The 21,534-nt window shown below is 44.0% G+C and overlaps 1 protein-coding gene across 2 annotated transcripts in view; it reads left to right on the forward strand.

Moving 5' to 3' along the window:
- LOC117832324 (myosin-9-like) overlaps positions 1 to 21,534 on the forward strand; it is a 49,050-nt gene that overhangs the window by 11,652 nt on the left and 15,864 nt on the right. The window contains exons 2-15 of one of the 2 annotated variants that reach the window (XM_034711415.1): positions 5,547 to 5,878; positions 10,482 to 10,638; positions 11,361 to 11,388; positions 12,841 to 12,934; positions 13,420 to 13,440; positions 15,276 to 15,368; positions 15,450 to 15,513; positions 16,439 to 16,537; positions 16,623 to 16,766; positions 18,298 to 18,393; positions 18,867 to 19,138; positions 20,320 to 20,493; positions 21,041 to 21,214; positions 21,294 to 21,408. In XM_034711415.1, the coding sequence (XP_034567306.1) occupies positions 5,552 to 5,878; positions 10,482 to 10,638; positions 11,361 to 11,388; positions 12,841 to 12,934; positions 13,420 to 13,440; positions 15,276 to 15,368; positions 15,450 to 15,513; positions 16,439 to 16,537; positions 16,623 to 16,766; positions 18,298 to 18,393; positions 18,867 to 19,138; positions 20,320 to 20,493; positions 21,041 to 21,214; positions 21,294 to 21,408 (1,858 nt within the window). In that variant the 5' untranslated portion in view covers positions 5,547 to 5,551. The remainder of the gene's footprint in view (positions 1 to 5,546; positions 5,879 to 10,481; positions 10,639 to 11,360; positions 11,389 to 12,840; positions 12,935 to 13,419; positions 13,441 to 15,275; positions 15,369 to 15,449; positions 15,514 to 16,438; positions 16,538 to 16,622; positions 16,767 to 18,297; positions 18,394 to 18,866; positions 19,139 to 20,319; positions 20,494 to 21,040; positions 21,215 to 21,293; positions 21,409 to 21,534) is intronic. The other variant, XM_034711416.1, reaches the window with a different exon arrangement.

Genomic DNA, 21,534 nt, shown 5'->3' on the forward strand with positions numbered 1-21,534 from the left:
TACAATAAGCAACCTTCAAACTCTTATGATGTGGGCGGAGACCGTTGGTGGAGGTGAAGCTGAGGATGAGATATGACTCATCCCACATCCTGTCGTTGTTTGAGTAGCTGTGATACGGGCCGTCACAAAAAACAAACACGGTTTTAAAAATGAGATATTGATGTTGTGTTAAAATTTAATATACTGTGTAACTAATTGGTTCATAGTAGGGGGCATTAGTGAGTCTGTATGCTGGTTGCCACCAGAAGGAAGAAGCAGAAGCAGAAGAAGAAGAAGAAGAAGTCTTGGTGACCATCTAGCTAGTTAGCTTTGCTGCAGTGTAAATCATGTCATTGAGATACTGAACCTGCACCCCACATCCTTCTCAAGCATCACAGGATGCATGATCCTCCATTCCTCAAGTTTTTACCATCAAAAAAGTCTAAAAGTACAAATTATTTTGCACACAACCACCACTCTCTTCTTCTTCATCTTTTTCTTGCATCCAGTCACTAAATACTAAAACAGGTGTGCTACTAGCTTGTCCGTTCTGTGCTGGTTTAAAAACATGGCGGCCTCCAGGGAAGGGGGACCACTCCTACCAATTTAAATATGAATATCACATCCTATTTCTACTAAGTCTGTTCTTTTGAATGCTGCTAGACATCTTTAAATAAACACAAATTGAAATATAACAAATATTTAAAATGTTTGGTCCTTTTGGTCAAACAAAAAACTCATAAAAGTTTAAGAAAGATTTCTAAATAAATACTTAAAAAACATTTTAATTAGTTGCAATGTCGTCCAAATAAATCAACAGCTCCCAGATGTTTCTGTTCTGCAACATGAAATATCTTCTGAGTGTCTCTTGGTCCGTTTAACGTCAGCAATATTAGATAATAGTGTGTGTTGTTGTTCTTATGATATCCAACATGTCTCCCTGAAGTTTGGGTGTAATGATAAAACGTCAAACTGAAACAGCCTGAGAGCTTCAGGGCGTGTTCCTCCTCCTCTGTTTCACTTCTTGTTTCTGCCAAACTCTGAAAGCTGCAGGGATTAAAACCAGTCATGGTGTACATTCATCCCATCGTGGCCCCATCTGATCCTAAAGTACCGGTCAAGTGAATCCTAAAGGAGCATGGGAACATCTGCAGAGGGACAGAGGGCGCTCAGGTCTGTGTGATTGATGCAGCGATGGCTGTGCTGTGAGGCGATACTGATCTCCACAGAGATGATTCCCCTGAAGGCAAACATGACCTGCTGATGTAATGGGAATAAGAGGAGAGTAAAAAACAGGAAGGGAAGCTGGAGAAGAAGTCTGAGGGAGATGTAAGGGGGGCAGGCGGAGAAGAGAGAGTGCAGAAATGCGTGGAATGCCTCTGCTTGCTGTCTCTCCCTGATAAAGGGTCAGTATGGGAGGAATGCAACCCTGAAAAGACTGGATAAACAGAGAGAGAGGGAGAGGAGGGAGGGAGGGAGGACTGGAGAGGGGGGCCGAGGGCAGGGGAGGGAGTGTGGAGCCAGCCGAGAGGTAATGCAGGACTAATTTGCCCCACGTTGTGTTACAGGATGGAGTTTGTACACAGGAGTTTGGAGGCGGGTTGAGCGGTGATGGACGTGGGCTGTAGCGCGGCCTGACAGAGCCGTGATGGAGCGCAGGGGGAGGCAGGGGGTCATGAGAAGAATGGCTCTCCGTCTGCTTTCTTTCTCACAGAGCAGGGTTAATGTGCTGGAACAGACACCACTGACATAACCCTGTTAAACTTCTCTCTCCTTCTGAGCAACCTCAGGAGTCTGAGGAGGGAGGGACGCCTGGGTTACATGTTTGGAGGCGAGTTTGTGGACTTTGTTGACTTAGTTTAGCTTCTCTTCCTTGGGTCTGATCTAGATGCGGACTAACCGACTCGTCTGAAGGGGAAAGACAGTCAGATTAGTTTGCCTCCCTTTGGTCCTCCTTGCAGGTCAGCGTCCTCATACCTGTGCTGGTTCCTCATGTCTCTGGTGGAGTGTTTATATGTCAGTTTAACCAGACACAACCTACATCAACTTTATCTACATTTACTTTAACAACATACTGACAAACCACACCGTGCTACGAGTCGCCATCTCTCCTCTGTGCTGGTTTACATCCTGGTAGTCGAGCTTTAGAGCGTCATGTCAGTCGCCAATGTTTCAACAGGCCCACATTAATAAAATCTCAATGCACCTGTGATTAACTTTGGGATCTTGGGAGTTTTGGCACCCCTTGTGGACAAAGTGGTCTTTAGCTACTTGGCTGAAACTTTGATTAATTTTGATTATTAGCTCTTAAATCAGTGTTTCTTGGTCAAGCTTACAAAAAAATCCAACAGATATTTTAAATTATTTTAATTATGACAAAGCTCAGGTTTTTATTTACCTTTTTAAAATAATGGAATGGGTCCTGAAACCTCCAATACATCAGTCTGAATTTGTCATTTGTGACAATAAGGACTTAAAATGTTAAATTAAACAGAAAGAAGTGGTGTGAAATAGACCAATAAATCATTGTTTAAGAGGTTTTTCAAGAATAAATAAATACAATTAATAAATACAAATAAATAAAGGATAAATTAGGAACATTAAAATAATAATAAAAAATAAACAAATAAATAAATAAATCAAATAAAAAATAATAAATTAGGAAAATAGTAATAAATAAAACAATAAATAATAAACTAAAATAATCAAATAGAATTTAAAAGAATGAATTAGTTTGATATAAACTGAAACTAATATTAAAATAGAAGTAAAAGCGGTTAGAAAGATGAAGTCACATAAAAGCAGGTCTGTAAAAACAGCTTTTAAGAAGAGATTTAAAAGATGTTACTGACTCTGTGAGCCTTATCTCCTCAGGGAGGAGGAAGTAAATTCAGAAATTTTTGCATTTTGAAATCACAGAACAATCCTAGTTAGTATAAATGAAAATGAGAGTCTTCTGAGATCAGTGTTTCTTCTCTAGATGTCTTTAAAACTTGATATTCTTTCACTGAAAACCTGAGTGTTCTCTGCAGTGTTGTGCAAAGCAGAGTTTCACAACAAGAGCCCTGAGAAAGTGGCCTCCTCGTCCCACTGGAGGAAACACTTGAGCTAATATTTCATCTCAGGGGTGATCATAAACACAACACTGGGCTGTGTCCTCTCTGGGATTTTCTTAATGTTTGCATGTGAGCAGCACATAATATGCAAAGAGGCCTCTGCAGCACCGCCTCTGTTCAGTGTTTGGAGGTGAGCGAACATCCAGAGGGCGCCTGATGACCCCTCTGCCTCGGTGCTGCTGGGAAAACGGTGTCATGCTCCTGCTGTGTTGGAATGATAATTGAGAAGGTAAAGTCAGGGGCGCTGTGTCAGTGAAAGCACATCATGTTCAGTTGAAGGCCCAGACTTTTAACAGGCGGGTTGACTCCAGCAGCTCAGTCTTTCTTTACTAGCTTGATACTGGTTCCACTGGTCGAGTGACTTTCTCTACAGGTTAGACCGCAGCACTCCCTGTCAACAACACTCAGCCTGGTACTTTGTGAGCTCTCTGAGGTGTTTTCAGACCAGGACAAAGCTTTGTGTCCTTGTTTCATGCTGCATTTAATGTAAGCTATTTAATTTGAGTTATTTTAAACCTCCCTCCTAAACATGCTCATTGCTTCCTGCCCTGCAGCATAGAGGAAGTTTTTCTGACAGTCCTCCTAATGCTTAATCAACAAGGTGCAGTTTATGTCTTCCCAGGGTCATGAGAGATCACAACGTGGACTCTGACTCCGACCACAGCAAGTTTTAGTTCCCTTTCTGTGGCTCGAGTAGCTTTGAAGGACCGAGGAAACTTTGTGGTTGCAGAACTCTTTCTTCCTTGACCGGTTGAAACCTCGACCGCTGACTCTCACTCATTGTTGTCCAATCAAAAGGTCAAATGAGGAATTAACTCTGTGGTCAGTGATGTCAAAACAAACCTAAACCGGGCTCAACGACCTGGAAACAAGGCAACAGCTTTAGGGTGGACAAACCAGCAGCAGAAGAAAAGCAGATGCAGGGCCGGGGTGAAGCAAACACGTAAGGAGCGAGAGGTCAGGGAGTCCTCGTCCTTCAACATACCCAGATTAGCCCTGAAACTCTTACTACAAAGACCAAACAAAAGCTAATAGTAGATCCTCTATGTGGATCTTCTGCAGGGCGAGGTGAACTTGTCCTCGCCTTACGCCATCCCGGATCGGCCTCCTTCAGGAAGCGGTAACGTGATGAAAGGAGACGAGGGGAACAAAGGCCGGTCATCTCTAATCCCTCTGTCCTGCTAAAACAACTCAACTTGAATGCATCAGCAAATACCTGACACCTCCTCATGAGTGGATCTCTCCTATGTGTCTGTTTGCTCTGTTTTACTAATGCACTCTCATGGTGCCGCCATGCCACACATTGTTTAAGACCAACACGCCCATGAGGGGATTCAGTGAACCCTGCAGATGCTGGTTAAGGACTTCATCTGAAACATCTTTGGAAATCCAGAAACAAAAGAATACCAGCAGCTTGCTTCCTCTTTGATGTCTTTCTTTATCTTCACGCCTCCATCAAAGTAGAAAAAAATGCAACAAATGTGTTTCCAGATTTAGATTCTGGGTTCAAAACCCGGAACTATCGGTTTATAAGTCGGGCTGACATTTGCACAATCTCTTAGATCACGCAGAGTCAACGCCCCTCCTTCTTCCTCCTGACCCGACACCTTGACATAAACACAGACATGCTCCCTCTCTGGCGTCCGTCCCACCAGCTAGACTCTCTCAGTACAGACAAACTGGAGAGGCCTCACCGCTGAGAGACGGACTTAACTCTCTGTGATCTCGCTCTGATGTTTCTCCCAGTGTCACTCCGGCGGCTCGGCGGCTGGAGATTTGATTAAGTATTCACAGCGGTTAGCAGAGAGGAACACGGAGACTTGTTTGACACAAGCAGACCTGACCTAACCGGAGCAGACTCTTCCTGCTGTACGTCCCGTCAGCTGTGACCTTTTTTGAATTCCTCAGATATCATGTGAGGACGTGAGGGTAGCAAAGGTCCAGTCCTTTCAAACTAAACCCTTTATGCAACAACATGCTGCTTTTCTCTGCCGGATATTACTCCTCTAATTCACAGCATGGATGCAACTTTAACCTCACCTCTGAACTATGAATTTAGTGGACTAAGAGACTAAGAGAAAGTATTTCCTGTGATATTATTTGTGCATAAACAAGAGAATTCTTTGCAAAAGTTGAATAAGGGGGATAAAGTGCAAATAAAGTAACCCATCTGCAGATTTTAACCTTCAGTTAGCAGCAAAATTTCCTTAAATACTCGCCTGTAGTACAAGAAAATATAAACTCTTCCTGTTTTTTGGTACTGGATGTCTCTGAGTCCACCAGCAGAGCCTTTTGAGCTCGTTATGAGAAGACAAAAAGCAGATTAGAGAAAGGCAAGATGGAAGAAATGGTCCTCTGGTACTTTTTAGAAATGTCCACACTTCTGAGTTTTGAGTCTGCTGTCACTAACCACAAACACTCTCCCTCTCTCTCTCTCTCTTCCTGAAACAGCCAACATGTCAGCCGCAGACAAGTTCCTGTACGTGGACCGCAACCTGGTCAACAACCCCCTGGCTCAGGCGGATTGGGCCACCAAGAAGCTGGTATGGGTCCCCTCGGAGCGCCTGGGCTTCGAGGCCGGCTCGGTGAAGGAGGAGCGCGGGGACGAGTGCGTGGTGGAGCTGGCCGACTCCGGGAAGAAGATCAGGGTGAACAAGGATGACATCCAGAAGATGAACCCGCCCAAGTTCAGCAAGGTGGAGGACATGGCCGAGCTCACGTGCCTGAACGAGGCGTCCGTGCTTCACAACCTGAAGGAGAGATACTACTCTGGACTCATATATGTGAGTATCAATCAATCATCAATCCATCAATCTTTATTTGTATAATCACAACAGACACTATCTCAAGACGCTTTTACAAACACAGCAGGTCTAGACCACTCTATGTCAAATTATGAACAGAGACCCAACACCAAGACAGACCTTAATCCACATGTGCATTGCACCTCGCAGCATTTAGCAAGTTACAGTGGAGAGGACAAACTTCCTTTAACAGGCAGAAACCTCCAGCAGGACCAGACTCATGTTAGACACACATCTGCTGAGACCGTGTTGGAGAGAGGGATAGAGGGAGATGAAGAGAGAGAGAGATGATAGTGGGGAGACGGATAGTAGTAGTTGTAGCAGCTGGAGTCTGGACCACGTCCACAGCAGCAGAGATCCAGAGGAACCTACGAGACAAGGGAGCTCAGGGACTCCAGAAAGGTCTATGGTTAGTAACTTTAATGGGACAGGAAGAGTTAAAGTGAGAGACAGGCAGAGAGAGGGAAAGACAGGATCCCAGTGTGTCAGTCTAAGCCTATAGCAGCAGAACTAAGACCTGGTCCAAGCCTGATCCAGCTCTAACTATAAGCTTTATCAAAAAGGAAAGTTTGAAGCCTACTCTTAAAAGTAGAGAGGCTGTCTGCCTCCCGGACCCTGACTGGTAGATGATTCCAAAGGAGAGGGGCTTGATAACTGAAGGCTCTACCTCCCATACTACTTTTAGAGACTTTGAGTCAGGCCTGCATGTTGGGAGCGTAGTGCTCTAGAGGGGTAATAGGGCGCTATGAGCTCTTTAAGATATGAAGGTGTCTGATCATGAAGAGGTTTGTAGGTCAGAAGAAGGATTTTATGGGGAGGCAGTTTAGAGATGTGCTCTCTCTTCCTGGTTCCAGTCAGTAGCTGAAGAGACTTATTAGGGCCGCCTGATAGAAGGGTATTACAGTAATCTAGTATAAAGACTTTATTCTGACTCTCCTGCCCGCTCTCTGAAGACGTGTCCTTAAGATCCTCAATGCAGATGTGTGAACACGTCAGGAAAATTCAACATCCTTTGCCCGACTCTCTGCTGCAGCTCGCCTCAGTTTCTGTTTAATGTTTTCATCTTGTGCGTTTGTGAAAATCTCTTTACACATGTTGGAGTGAAATAAAGACAGAAAAGGTCCCTCTTCCTCCTCCTGCAAAGTCCACCAAGCCGCCCTCTCTCACAGGAGGGTTTCAAGCTACAAGAGGACATCAGACTGAGATATATGAGGGTCTGAAAGTCCTGAAATGATCTAGAGTATGTTGGAGTTCATGCATGAAAGGATCCAAAGAAGCCACATGCTCGCTCTCTCTCTCTCTCTCTCAGCCCTTATTTTCCTGCAGCAGTGAAATATGAGGCCACAGGGGCAGGGTGACTCGGTCCCTGGATGCTGTTAAAAGCATTTTCCTTTTTAATTGTGATGAAATCCTCTCTGCTCCATAAAAAAACAATCTTCCATAGATAGTCTCCAACCCAATTTATTCCCCTGCCCACCTCCTAATTATCTCATTAAGCCCCATTGTTGAAGAAAGCCATTGTGTGCAAGCTGTCACTGTGAGGCAGCCGCTCTCCTCCCTCTCCCCCTCCGTCCCTCCATCCCTCTGTCCCTCCATCTCTCCGTCTCTCCGTCCCCTGCTGCACTTCTGTCTTGTTTGCTCCCTGTGTTTGGACTCATCCAGTAAACAGGAAGCTGCAGGGGAACAATGCAGCCGGGGAGGAAAGGGTAACAGGAGGGGAGGGTGGAGCTCCAGACTCCCCCCCTTCGTTCTTTCAGGGTCGAACATGGAATGTAAATTGTTTTGCAACAGCTATTACTGCCCCTATAATTAATCATCTTCATCCTGATGTGCCGGGCTGGGAGTGATTTGCTCTCTTTGACGCTGTGAAGTGACCCGGTCATATCAACACGGCCTGCTGTCCACTCCCTCCCTCAGTCCTCCCCCCCGTACACTCAGGCTCTGCTTGGTTTAAGTGCCTCCAGGCTCTGCAGCCGGACTCTCTGGGGAGAGATGCCTGGTTCAGAGATGTTGGAGGGCAGAACAGGAATGCAGCAGACGTAAAAAAAGTTACATTAGGAGGACTAAGTCTTACAGATTCAGTCTGCCTGCACACAAAGAAGGTTTTGATGTGGGGATGAAGGCAGGAGAGATAAACCTGTCGGAGAGATCGGAGATAAGACTCGGCCGACCTGTCGAGTAGCTTTAGTTTGGAAATGTCAGACTAAATCATCAGTTTAAACTTGCAGCAGGGTGGGGTCGAGGTTACGTAATGCAAGAGGAAAACAAACCATGCTTCATGAGAGAGTTTTAAAGCGGGAGGGGAAGGTCTTTGTTATCCAATCAGAGAAATAACTTCCCTTTTTTTAAAGAGATGCAAACTTTAGAGAGATCGATTCTCTTCTGCAGGCCAGAGACAGAGTTTAAATATCTCAGTCACTAAATCATTCTGTTTATTATTCATTTTTCTTCATTCTTATTCAGACAAACAGTTTACAGAACACCACAGAATACAAAAACAAAGAACAAAGAACAAAACCATGCCATGACAAGGAGAGCTGCACCCACAATCCTCAATGTAACATACACATGCATATCTTCCCCTTACACCTGACTCACATCTACAGGTGGCTGACATTTGAATACAGATGAAGTATGAGTAAGTTAAATATTGTATTGACCGGACTCTAGAAAGGCCATCCAGGGGTCCCAGGTCTTGTGAAACAGCTACCTCTGATGGAGTAGGTTATTTTTGGAGCACATGAACTGACCTCATTAATCAATTGAATAGTGTTTGGAGGGTCGACATGATTCCACTTAGATGTCATACATTTCTTGGCAGCTGTAATGGCGAGGCTCATAAAACCCTTTAAGCTTTGGGAGGGGAGCTTCAAGTCGGTCAAGTCCCCGAGCATCACTATCACAGGTGACAAGGAAATATTCTGCAATAATACTTTCTCAAGAATATTCTCAATTCCCAGCCACCACTGCCTTAGCTTATTGCAGGATCACACTGTATGTAGTAGCGTACCAATTTCCAGTTTACATCGAAGGCAGAGAGGGGATACACCAGTTTTAATATGAGCCAGTCTCTCAGGTGTAAAATATGCCCTGTGTATAACACTGTAGTTGCAGAGCCTTTACCTGGTGTTAATGCAACATCTCTGTGTTTGCTCATTGATCTGGCTGTTCATCTGTGATATTAATCCCCAGGTCTACTAAATCATTCTTATCTCTTTATTCCAAAACCTGGAAATGATTTTTTCAAACTTTGAATCTTTCCATTGGCATTAAAGGGAATAAAGCAGGAATTTACTAAATTGAAGGTTGGCTCTTAATAGAGAACCTTAGATATAGTTGGGGAAAATACATTTTAGCATAATCAAATAATAAATGTATTTTATTTATCACGCACTTTACATTTGGAGCAAATCTCAAAGTGCTACAGGGCATAATAAAAGTGCAGTAAGAATAAAAACAGAGTTAAAAAACAAACAAACAGATAATAATCCTGATTAAGACAACCAGATTTCATGAAGTCCAGTTTAATCTCTCTCTGCTATTCCTTAATCACATGCACACAGCACACTGCTTACTGCAGGGCTACAGAGACCACGCCCCCTACATGCACTTTGTATTTAACATGTTGAATGGGACTTTTTTGGGATTGCATTTGATAAAGTTCTACTTAAAAATAAATCTGATTTAATTGTATTATTTTGGATGGATGTCTGCTTATAACAAAACAAAGATTTATGCTTGGATATGATACCTTTACATTAAATTACCCATAATCCTATAATTTCCAATTTGGAATATATCCAAAATTCCCCAGTATTACTTCCCATGGAAAATGTCCACCCCTTTGCAACCTTAGCCCAGACACATTCAAAGATCAATCTTTGAAAGAGAGGGGGAGTTAAATTTAAAGACTGAGTGTTCAGACCACAAGGAACAGTTTTTGTATTTGAATCTGTGGAATAAAACTTCAGAACAGACTCGACATGGAGCTACAGCAACGCCAAAACATAATCAAGTTCCAGGATTAGTATGAAGAAGGGATTTTCAGGAGGTACAGGGAGGAAGAGGATTCTACTTTGATCGTACGTGTAAATATGACGATAAGTTATGAAGATTTGTTATTTCTTCTATTTGATTTTTACATGTTCAAAATAAAGAAACCAATTTCACCTTCATAAATCAGGAGGCTTCTTAGAGGGGGATCCAAAGGGTTACTTCACTGATGCATCCTTTACTTAAACACATAAATAGAGCAAGAGAAAACTAGAAGAGGCTGCAGACGTTAGACAAAATATTGTGTTCAGGAATAATGATTATCATCCTCGGTCTCAAAGATAACATAAGCATTTCATTGACTGTGAAGCAGATAAAGATTAAACAGTGTCTGATGTTTTATCTCCATGCACAACATGTGATGGAGTCCTTTTTGGTTTCCACTTTTTAAGTGCTGCATAAAGTTGATATGGATCTCCAGGAGAAACTTAAATGTGCATCAGGTGCATCCCTGTTTTCATGCATCTAATCTTTTCAGAACTCCTCTACAAAGTTGTAACTTCTCCCTCTCTCTCCCTCTCTCTTGCAGACGTACTCCGGTCTCTTCTGCGTCGTCATCAACCCCTACAAGAACCTGCCCATCTACTCAGAGGAGATCGTCGACATGTACAAGGGCAAGAAGAGACACGAAATGCCCCCGCACATATACGCCATCACTGACACAGCCTACAGAAGCATGATGCAGGGTAAGTCACCGTCCTGTCCCCGCTGCACAGCTGCTCTGAGACAGAAACAATGACGTGCAATCAGAAGTTTCCCAGAAGTGTCATAGCCCGAGCTTCTAACGTTGGTCCCTTAAAACGCCCTCCCTGGAATTTTTATTGAGGAACATGAGAGCGCTTTGTTTATCGCTGCAGAGCATGGAGTCAGTGTCAGCCTGTCACGTTCCTCATTCTCTCAGCTGCAGCTATCATAAAACCAGGCATGTGTTCACATTCCTCTCAGCTCTTCACCTTCACCACATCGCAAACATTCAGTGTTTGTAACTTGAACCAGCAGCGACAACAAAGCCGAGCGTTACGAGCACTTAGCGGGTGTTTCCTGCAGGGCTATTGTACTCTAACGTCCTCAGCCTAGCAGCGTCCTTTAAGGTCCGTTTCCTTGAAGAGCTCAGTCCAAACAGCTCCCCTCTGTCCCGTTCTTGCTCTGTTTTGGCGCCGAGCAGCTGAGTGTGCAGACAGACCACTTTAATGGAGGCGGGTAATTCCGCTGTTTAATCAGAGTCCCAGCAGCACCTCTGCACAGTCACAGGAAGCCTGATATTGGTTTCCTGTCTGTGGCTAATGCACGTCCTGTTGCACGGACTAAGACTTCATGCACTGTGGTGATAACACACTCGGTTATAATGAGCTGCTTTGTCGTTCTGTTGATGTTGCAAACTCATCCTTTGCTTTCTCTGTTTCTGCAGATCGTGAAGACCAGTCCATCCTCTGCACGTGAGTCTGCATTTAAGAACACATCACATATCACACATCAGCCTCAGACTCTTTCCAAACAGAGCAGGTCTAGACTGTCCTCTATGTTCTATTATGAACAAGGACCCAACATCCAGACCGGATCAGATCCAGTCCCATCTTCCAGACAGGACTCAGTCTGATCTCATCTTAATCCACCATGAGCAGAGCACTTTGCAGCATTTAGCAAGTTACAGTGGCAAGGACAAACTTCCTTTAACAGGCAGAAACCTCCAGCAGGACCAGACTCATGTTAGACACACATCTGCTGAGACCGTGTTGGAGAGAGGGATAGAGGGAGATGAAGAGAGAGAGAGAGAGAGATGATAGTGGGGAGACGGATAGTAGTAGTTGTAGCAGCTGGAGTCTGGCACGTTCACAGCAGCAGAGATCCAGAGGAACCTACGAGACAAGGGAGCTCAGGGACTCCAGAAAGGTCTAAGAAAAGAGAGAAGAGAGGGAGACCAGAAGAAAGGAAAAGAGGAGAAGAAATGGTGAAGGAATGACAGAAGGAAAGGACAGGGTGAGAAAATGAGACATGGAAGGAAAGAAAGAAAGAAAGAAAGGAGAAAAAGTAAGAAAGAAAGGAATGAAAGAACGAATGAGAGAAAGAAGTAAAGAAATCAAGAAAAGTAAGAAGGATAGAATGAAAGGAAAAGGGAAAGAAGAAAAGAAGAAAGAAAGAATGACAGAAAGAAGGAATAAAAAAGAGAAAGAAGTAATGAAAGCAAAACAGACAAGATAGAAAGACAGAATGAAAGGGAAAAAGGAATAAGATAAATGAGAAAAAGAAAGAAAGCAAGAAAGAAAGAAAGAAAGAAAGAAGAAAAGAAAGGATGAATAACAGACCCAAAAAAAAGGAATCTACAGCAGAGATCCAGAGGAACCTACGAGACAAGGGAGCTCAGGGACTCCAGAAAGGTCTATGGTTAGTAACTTTAATGGGACAGGCAGAGTTAAAGTGAGAGACAGGCAGAGAGAGGAGAGAGAGGAGAGAGTTGAACAGATATCTGCTGAGACGTGGTGACCGTGAGTCTTTCAACATCTTTCAGCTGCTCTCTGAAAGATGTCCATCACAGTTCCTCCGGCTGAAAAGCAGCTTCTGTTTTCCTCTTCCAGCAGCTCTGCCTCTTTTTCAGGACGTCTAGAGTTTTCTTTACATTTGGAGTTTAGCGCCCCGTCATTTAAAGATCTTAAGGACGCAGCAGCACAGTCCCACGCTCTGTTACGATCTGTTTGTCTTTGCTGATCAGGAACAAGCTTCAAGTTTCAAAGCAGGGTCATAAATCCGCCTTCTCAGAGACTTTCTCAAGAACACATTAAAGACAAATGTTTGTGAATGAGGCCAACAGAATCATCCCTTCACCATCTTTTCTTTGAGGACAGTCGTCTCCTAATCCTGTCACTTCTTCTTCTTCTGTCTCTCTCTCACAGCGGAGAGTCCGGTGCTGGTAAGACAGAAAACACCAAAAAAGTCATCCAGTATCTGGCTCATGTGGCCTCCTCTCACAAGACCAAGAAAGACCAGGTGAGTCCCTGCACAGTTCACCTTCTGAACCATCCTCTTTTACATCTCCTTCTTCACTCACTCCATCACTCCCTGCTCTCACTTCTTCTCTCATCCATCTTCAGCTCTCATCTTACAGATATGTTCGTTACACAGTCAGCTGTTCTTCTGTTATTCTCATGTGATTGTGCACTTCAGTGTGTACATCAAACAGCTGTTTTCCACATTAGATAAGTTCCTCTCTTGTGAAACTGAACTTCCATGAAAGGAAAAAGGGAGATGAAGAAGTAGTCGTGCAGAGAGAGAGAGAACAGGAGTGCAGCTTTAAAGGTTCAGACCCTGACGTCCATGAGAGATCAACTCGTGACGTCAGACTGCGCCTGAAAGCTGCGCCGCTGTTCTCCTTCCTGCCAGCTGTGTGATCGATGAACATGAGTGAGGTTTGATGAAAACCACGTCCTTCATCCCTTGTTGAGGTTGTTGTATCTCTCTCTTCCCATCAACAGAACAGCTCGATCCTGTCACATGTGAGTTAACTCTCTCCCTCCATTCACTCCTCTTCCCCCCCCCATCTGCTTCCGCCCTCACCTTCATCCCCTCTCCTCCCACCTCCACCCCCCCTCACCTCTCCTTCCCGTCCTGTCCCCCGCTGGAGCGCTTCGTCGTTTTGTGGGAGTCACTTTGTTTGGAGGGCAGAGGGGACGTGTTTCTGTCAGCCAATAGAAAGTCTGGAGGAAGTTTGTTTGCAGATCAGCGGCAGCCTTAAGTGTTCCTGTGAAAAATTCAGCCAGACAATGGGAGGATAAGAGGGGAGGGTCAGAGGGGACGGGTCGCTGCTGCAAAAACACAGCAATGTTTTTTATCTGTTTCATCTTTTCAAACATTTGTCTGGTTGAATTTTTCATCATTGTATTGTTGCTCCAAAGTTTAACTTTGCTTTTTTCTTTTTGCATAAAGAATTTCAGAAGAGTGTGAGTGTGAGTGTGAGTGTGAGTGTGAGTGTGAGTGTGAGTGTGAGTGTGAGCGTGAGTGTGAGTGTGAGCGTGAGTGTGAGTGTTTTGTCAAAATTTATAAAGATTTGCTTTCACCATTTTTATTTTTTTTAAACCTACAAATTACATATAAAATCTGATATTAAATTATATTTAAAAATTAATCATTTTTTATTTTAATAATTTATTTAAAAAAATATTATATTTGATACATATTTTTTAAATAATAAATATTATATATAAAATTTAAATTAATAAATTCAAAAAAATAATTATTTTTTTAAATTTATTTTATAAAATATATTTTTCTAAAAATTAATTCATCTTTCCTTTATTTTTTATTTTAATTTATTTTATAAAATATTATATCTATATATATATATATATCTTTTTTTATTTAAATATTATTTATAAAATATATTTATTTTTTATTTTATTAATTTATTTTATGAAATATATTATATTTAAAAATGTATTTTATTTTGTGGAATGTTATATTTGTTATTTTTTAAATGTAAAATATTAAATATAAAGTTTTCAAGTAATAAATTTAAAAATGTATTTATTTTTATTTTATTAATTTATTTTATTAAATATTATATTTATTTTTTTTTAAATGTAAAATGAGCAGCAGAATGACAAACAGCACGTTGTCTTTGCTTTGACTTTTTATCTAATCAAACGTGAGATGTCAACATATTCGGTGCAAAACAATTCAAACTGTTATCTTAAGGATGGAGTGTACTCATTCGAAGCTTTTAAATCAATCTTTATTTGTATTGCTCCAAATCACAACAAACATTATCTCAAGACACTTTTACAAACAGCAGGTCTGTGGAGGTAAAGGTTGGATAAGTGCGTCTTGTGTTGTCTCTGTGCTCTGGGCTCACTGGATGATTCTGCTTTGGGGGGTAACCGGTGACGGGTCACTGATGAGGGTCTCTGTGGTGTTGCAGGTTTCGGCACTAACATGACGTCGTGTGTGTGGGTAAATGTTTGGTGTGTGTTTTTTGTGTGTGTGTTCATGGTACCCAATCTTTTATCGCCTTTTGTTGAAATGATTTGTTCGCTCCGTGTCCTCCCCCCCCCCTCCCCCCTCCCTCAGATGTAAGTACCTCCCGGGTAAACAAACATACCGCTCTGTCAGCATGTTCCCTAAAACAAAGCAGAATAATCACCATGAGGAGTCAGTCTGGTAAAATGAACAACAGATCATGATGTGAGGTTCTCACGACCAGCTCCATGTTTTATTGATTTAGGTTTGTCAGATGTGAATCCATGGCGGGGGATTGTCCTGATTTTAATAGTCCGCTCAAATGGAGAGGGTGCTTTAAAAGTTGCATTGCTGTGTGTGTTTTTATCACCACCAGGGGGAGCTAGAGAAGCAGCTGCTGCAGGCGAACCCCATCCTGGAAGCCTTTGGAAACGCAAAGACGGTCAAGAACGACAACTCCTCCAGATTTGTAAGAAGCAGCGTCACGTGTGCTCAGGTTTTAATCCTGGTCTGTTCGACTTCTCTTTAACGCTTTTTATTCTCCTTTCAGGGAAAATTCATCAGGATCAACTTTGACGTCAACGGCTACATCGTCGGGGCCAATATTGAGACTTGTATCCTTGATTTCAGAATCAGAAATACTTTATTTATACCAGGAGGGAAATTCAGTCATTACAGTTTCTCTACACACAATAAGTTACACAAATACATGATGAGCTCTGTAGAAAATAAATCCATGAAGGCCCTGGAGATCAGGAAGAGGGCCCTCTGCTGGTCAGTCTGTAGATCAGGAAGAGGGCGCTCTGTCAGTCTGGAGATCAGGAAGAGGGCCCTCTGCTGGTCTGTCTGGAGATCAGGAAGAGGGTGCTCTGTCAGTCTGGAGATCAGGAAGAGGGTGCTCTGTCAGTCTGGAGATCAGGAAGAGGGCCCTCTGCTGGTCTGTCTGTGGTCTGTCTATGGGAGCGTTGAGATGGTTGGACGCCGTAGTCTAGTTGGCAGAGGGGGGATGTAAACAGCTCCCAGTATGACATGTGAGATCTCCCTGTGCAGATAATATGGTCGGAGGCCCACAGCACTCTCTGGTCTATCCCGGTCTGCCCGGACGGTCTGGAAGCCCTCAATGGAGACGTTGAGGTCGGGTTATATCCTGATGCAGCCACGTTTCTGTGAAGCACACCATGCTACATTCCTGAAACTCTGTCTGACTCCTGGCTCGTCCTGTTAGGTCGTCCATCTTATTATCCAGAGATCTCATGTTGCCCATGATGAGAGAGGAGAGACACGGCTTCTATCTCCTCTCCATAAACCTCCGTCTCCTTAGACCAGCTCTCCTCCCTTGTAGCTCTATGCCTCCTAAATCTCCAGAGTTCTGCAGGAACATCCAGCGGTTTGAGACGATGAGCTGACCAGCTTCAGCTCAACCAGCCGAGCACGAGTAAAAACACGTTGACGTTGCTTTGCTCTGATTTAGAGGTTTTTGAATTATTAGGGAGTTAATGGAAGTATCAGAAAACGCCTCCTTGACACGCCGACCTCTAGACCTGTTGGAGAAATCTCGTGCCATCCGACAGGCCAAAGACGAGAGGACCTTCCACGTCTTCTACTACCTGCTGACGGGAGCTGGAGACAAACTGCGCAGTAAGAAACATCCTGCATGAATCTCAGATCGTTTATAAATCCTTTAAAGAGAAGAAGTCTCACCTTGAACATGTTTCTCCCTCAGATGAACTCCTCCTGGAGAATTACAACAACTACCGTTTCCTGTCCAACGGGAACGTGACCATCCCCGGACAGCAGGACAAGGACATGTTCACGGAGACCCTGGAGGCCATGAAGATCATGAGCATCCCAGAGGACGAGCAGATCGGTACGCCAGACAGTAACAAACCTCTTTCACTTTGCTCCTCGTGTGGGACGGGGATATTCTTCACATCGGCTTTACTCAAAGATTTGATATCTGGATTTTACAACCTGAGAAAGTGTGTGCGAAAAACTGGTTCACAATAATTCACCAGGAAGCCGGATATGAAATCTTTGATGCTTCAACTCTCCCTGTAATGTTTAACCTGCACTAACAAGCTGCAGTTTAATCTTTCTTTATAGTGTTAACCTTTGATACCAAAGTCAGAGGTGTAGTTTCACTTCCACTACGACACCTCTCTGCACCATGTGCACTTTTTTAATGATTACCTTTTTGTACTTTTCATGCATTTATAAGAGGACAGGACTGAGGGTGAGGTTAGAAAGGAGGAGGAGTGAGGGATGCGTCTTTATGTGGGGTGCACAGATTCACTCCAGAGTCTCTTTCTGTCTTCAAGAGAAAGCTAAAGAGACAGCTTTTCCGGGAACACCTACGCACTCAAGCTAGACTCTTCTCCTTTGTAGTTCTCAGAGGTGGAATGAATCACCCAACTCCAATCGATCTGCAGTCCAACTCTACATTAGAGAAAGTTTTAGACCCAGCTCTTTGAGAACAACTCCACACTTGGTAGTTTATTAAGATAAGATAATCCTTATCCTCTGCGTGCACCACACAGAGGCTAGTGTCCTTGCCGCAGTGGTCGCGGGTTCAACTCCCTGCCTCGAATATATGCTGTATGTCTTCCTCCGCTCTCTACTCCCCATGTTTCCTGTCTCTCTTCAGCTGTTCTCTCCATTAAAGGCAAAAAATGCACCAAAACATAAATATATAAATAAAAGAAAACAGTTTGAGCGCAGTCTTCTTCTTCTTCTACTCCTGCTACTCCTTCTACTCCTTCTCCTTCTACTCATTCTACACCTTCTACTCCTTCTCCTACTTCTTCTACTACTACTTATTCTACTACTACTCATTCTTCTGCTCTTTCTTCTACTCCTTCTTTGTCTACTCCATCTACTCCTTCTTCTTCTACTCCTTCTACTCCTGCTACTCCTTCTTCTACTCCTTCTTTTACTTCTACTTCTTCTACTACTACTCATTCTTCTTCTGCTCTTTCTTCTTCTACTCCTTCTTCATCTACTCCTTCTTCATCTACTCCTTCTTCATCTACTCCTTCTTCATCTACTCCTTCTTCTTCTACTCCTTCTACTCCTGCTGCTCCTTCTTCTTCTATTCCTTCTTTTACTTCCACTTCTTCTACTACTACTCATTCTTCTTCTACTCCTTCTTCTTCTTCTATTCCTTCATCTACTCCTTCTCCTCCTTCTTTCTCCTCCCTCTTCCTCCTCCTTCCTCTTCCTAATTCTTCTTCCCTTCAGAGAGAGTATCTGCTAAATTCAATTTAATAACTGGAACAAACCGGCGCCTGTTAATGTCGACGTTCAGCCCCGGCTCAGAGCCCTGCAGTCTGTCTGTGTGTTTACTAACGGGAACATCAAACCACATTAATGCTTCTCTCCTCTCTCTCTCTCTAACACAGGCATGTTGAAGGTGGTGTCCTCTGTGCTGCAGCTCGGTAACATGACCTTCAAGAAGGAGCGTCACACGGACCAGGCCTCCATCCCCGACAACACCAGTAAGTTTACCAGAGCGGACTTTAACCTCAAAGATTTAAAGACGACTTTTACTCTCGATGTATGTTTAGAGGAAGGTTGCACATAATTAACTGCTCATGCTCTTTGCAGCTGTATCTCAACCTGTTACAACATCCACCTTACAATAACAACACTCAGCAGGATAGTTGACTGACAGCCACTTCACACTGTAAACATCATTAGGCAGCTCTGATCGGTCTCTTGTGTTTGAACCTGCCGACATAAGCGCTGTGGTTACGTCACCTTTGACATACAGGCGACAACTTAACGTCTATAGGTGCTGCTGCAGGACAAAAAGCTTCACACGTTGACTGTCAGTCAGAGCTCTTTGATCTGGTGTTGTGTAGAGGAACGAAAGCATCGTCATGCATTCATTCAGTCATTCACAGTTGATTAATGTCTTTACTGACTGTGTGTGTTCTCTCTTCTCCTCTCCTCTTTCCCTCCTCCACAGCCGCCCAGAAAGTGTCTCACCTCATGGGCATGAACGTCACAGACTTCACCCGGGCCATCCTGTCCCCCAGGATCAAAGTAGGCCGAGACTACGTGCAGAAGGCTCAGACCCAGGAGCAGGCCGAGTTCGCTGTGGAGGCCCTGGCCAAAGCCACGTACGAGAGGATGTTCCGCTGGCTCGTCATGAGGCTCAACAAAGCCCTCGACAAGACCAAGAGACAGGGAGCGTCCTTCATCGGCATCCTGGATATCGCCGGCTTTGAGATCTTTGATGTGAGTGGCTGAAGTTTTACATCATGGGCGCATTTGGACTACAAGTCCCGGGGTCTTTTAGCCCCCAGAACTACTTCCCCCTGAACTAAAAGGTTCCTGGTCCCCCATTGTTGTCTGTGTTTGGACCGCGGGCTGAAGTCCCGGGTAGATTGTGTAAATCAGGCCAGTGACGTATGGAGGAAAAAAAGTAAATGCACTACACCACCAGACCAGTAGAGGGCAGTAACACAAAGAGGAATGCCATTCATCACAGATGACCCCATAGAAGCAGACGGACAGGCAGGTATCATTCTGAGCAACACAACAGTTAGCCTGTTAGCATGAAGAGACTCAGCTGGTCTGTTTTAGATGGTGCTATATTTCATCACAGATGGATTCACTGAATCAACACGTGAGAGGAGATAAGCGCGAGTAGCAAAGACGTTTCAACACGGCTTTAAAATCCTTTTGAACTCAAAAAGCCGTGATCGCAGAGATCGACCGGTGTTTTGGTTTAAACGGCGACCATGTTAACTGGAGACTCTCAGCCGGATGCATCCCTCATAAACGTCTTTAGACCATCATTAAATATCTGATGAGGATATTTTGAAATCTTAATAAAAACTAAACTAGTTTGCATTCCCAGGAACTCCCTCTGTGTTTCAACAGCTGTGTAAACTCCACAAACACTGACACGTTCAGCTGAAGGTCTCCAGTTTACAGGGTCACTTTTAAAACCGGAACACCGGGAGGAGAGACGCATTCACGGTGGGCTGAGAGAAGACTACTGTTACAAGCTGCTAAATCAAGAGAATCACAGCTTCTTCTTTTGAAAAGTACACACACATACAAAAAAGATAGAACAAATAAAAACTAATGAAAGAAAGAGAAATCAAGAGAATCACAGATGTGTGTGATGTTATTGTGGACGGAGAGAGGAATAAAAACACTGAGGTTAATCTACCAATCAGACACGTTCAGCATTGCAGGCCCCGCCCCCTGAAAGTCCTGGGACCTTTGAAAAGTACTACCCCCCAGCAGGGGCTTTTTAGGGGGGAGATTATCTACCCCTGAACTAAATTTAGACCCTGGGTCCACCGGTCCAAACGCACATAGTTCAGGGTAAAGCTCCTGCCTATCAGGTACAGTTTGAAGACTTCCTGATGTTGATCGTTAATGTTTTATCCTCTTATGTCTTCCAGCTGAACTCCTTCGAGCAGCTCTGCATCAACTACACCAACGAGAAGCTGCAGCAGCTGTTCAACCACACCATGTTCATCCTGGAGCAGGAGGAGTACCAGAGGGAGGGCATCGAGTGGAGCTTCATCGACTTCGGCCTGGATCTGCAGCCCTGCATCGACCTCATTGAGAAACCTGTGAGTCTGAGAGTCTCATGTCTGTCTGAATGTTACAGAAACAAAAGCAGCTGCTCTTCTCAAACCTGAAAGCAGATTGTGTTTCAGAAGAATCAAAAGAAAGAGTCGGGCTGTTAGGATAAAGCAACATGTAGAACCTTCCCTGCAGCGATCATTTGAAATGCAATGAATTTGAGGACTTTTGAAGCTACCTGTTATTAAGTATTAAAGCACAGCTGTCCCCTTCAGCACTCAGTCACTGAGCTGCATTATCAGAGACCAGTCAGGCTGGTGGAGCTTGTACAAGAGCCCAAAGCAGCAAGTTCCCTGTCGCCGTTCTTCTGGAGTGTCTTGTTGCTGGAAGACATGCTACATTCAAATTCATGCTAGTTTTCCGTGACTACCAACCCTAGCTTTACTGTTTGCAAAGTATGAAGCAACATTTAATCCCTTGGAGTAACCGTGGAGGTCACGGTGGGTTGAAGAGCTGTGTGTTCATGTCTGAGAGGGATTTGTTGTGTGGTCTAAGTCTCCTCTAACGTCGTCTCTCTCTCCCCTCCGTGTGCAGGCCAGCCCTCCCGGTATCCTCGCTCTGCTGGACGAGGAGTGCTGGTTCCCTAAAGCCACCGACAAGAGCTTTGTGGAGAAGGTTCTCCAGGAGCAGGGCACCCACCCCAAGTTCTTCAAGCCCAAGAAACTGAAGGAAGAAGCCGACTTCAGCATCATCCATTACGCCGGCAAGGTAAACCTCTGCGTTCGAGACGTGACAGATCTGCGAGTCAAAGACGGTGACCCTAACCCTTCCTGCTGATCCTCCTCAGGTGGACTACAAAGCAGACGAGTGGCTGATGAAGAACATGGACCCCCTGAATGACAACGTGACCTCTCTGCTGAACCAGTCCACTGACAAGTTTGTGTCTGAGCTCTGGAAAGACGGTGAGTTGGTGTTGGTGTTTGCGTGCCGCTGTATCGGAGGATCGGGATTATCTCTCACGTTTTCTTCTTCCTGTTTTGTGTTTGATCTTGTCTTCTCTCTCTTTGTATCGTCTGCTGTGTGAACCT

Source organism: Notolabrus celidotus, chromosome 20, assembly GCF_009762535.1.
Source record: "Notolabrus celidotus isolate fNotCel1 chromosome 20, fNotCel1.pri, whole genome shotgun sequence".
Classification (NCBI taxonomy): Eukaryota; Metazoa; Chordata; class Actinopteri; order Labriformes; family Labridae; genus Notolabrus; species Notolabrus celidotus.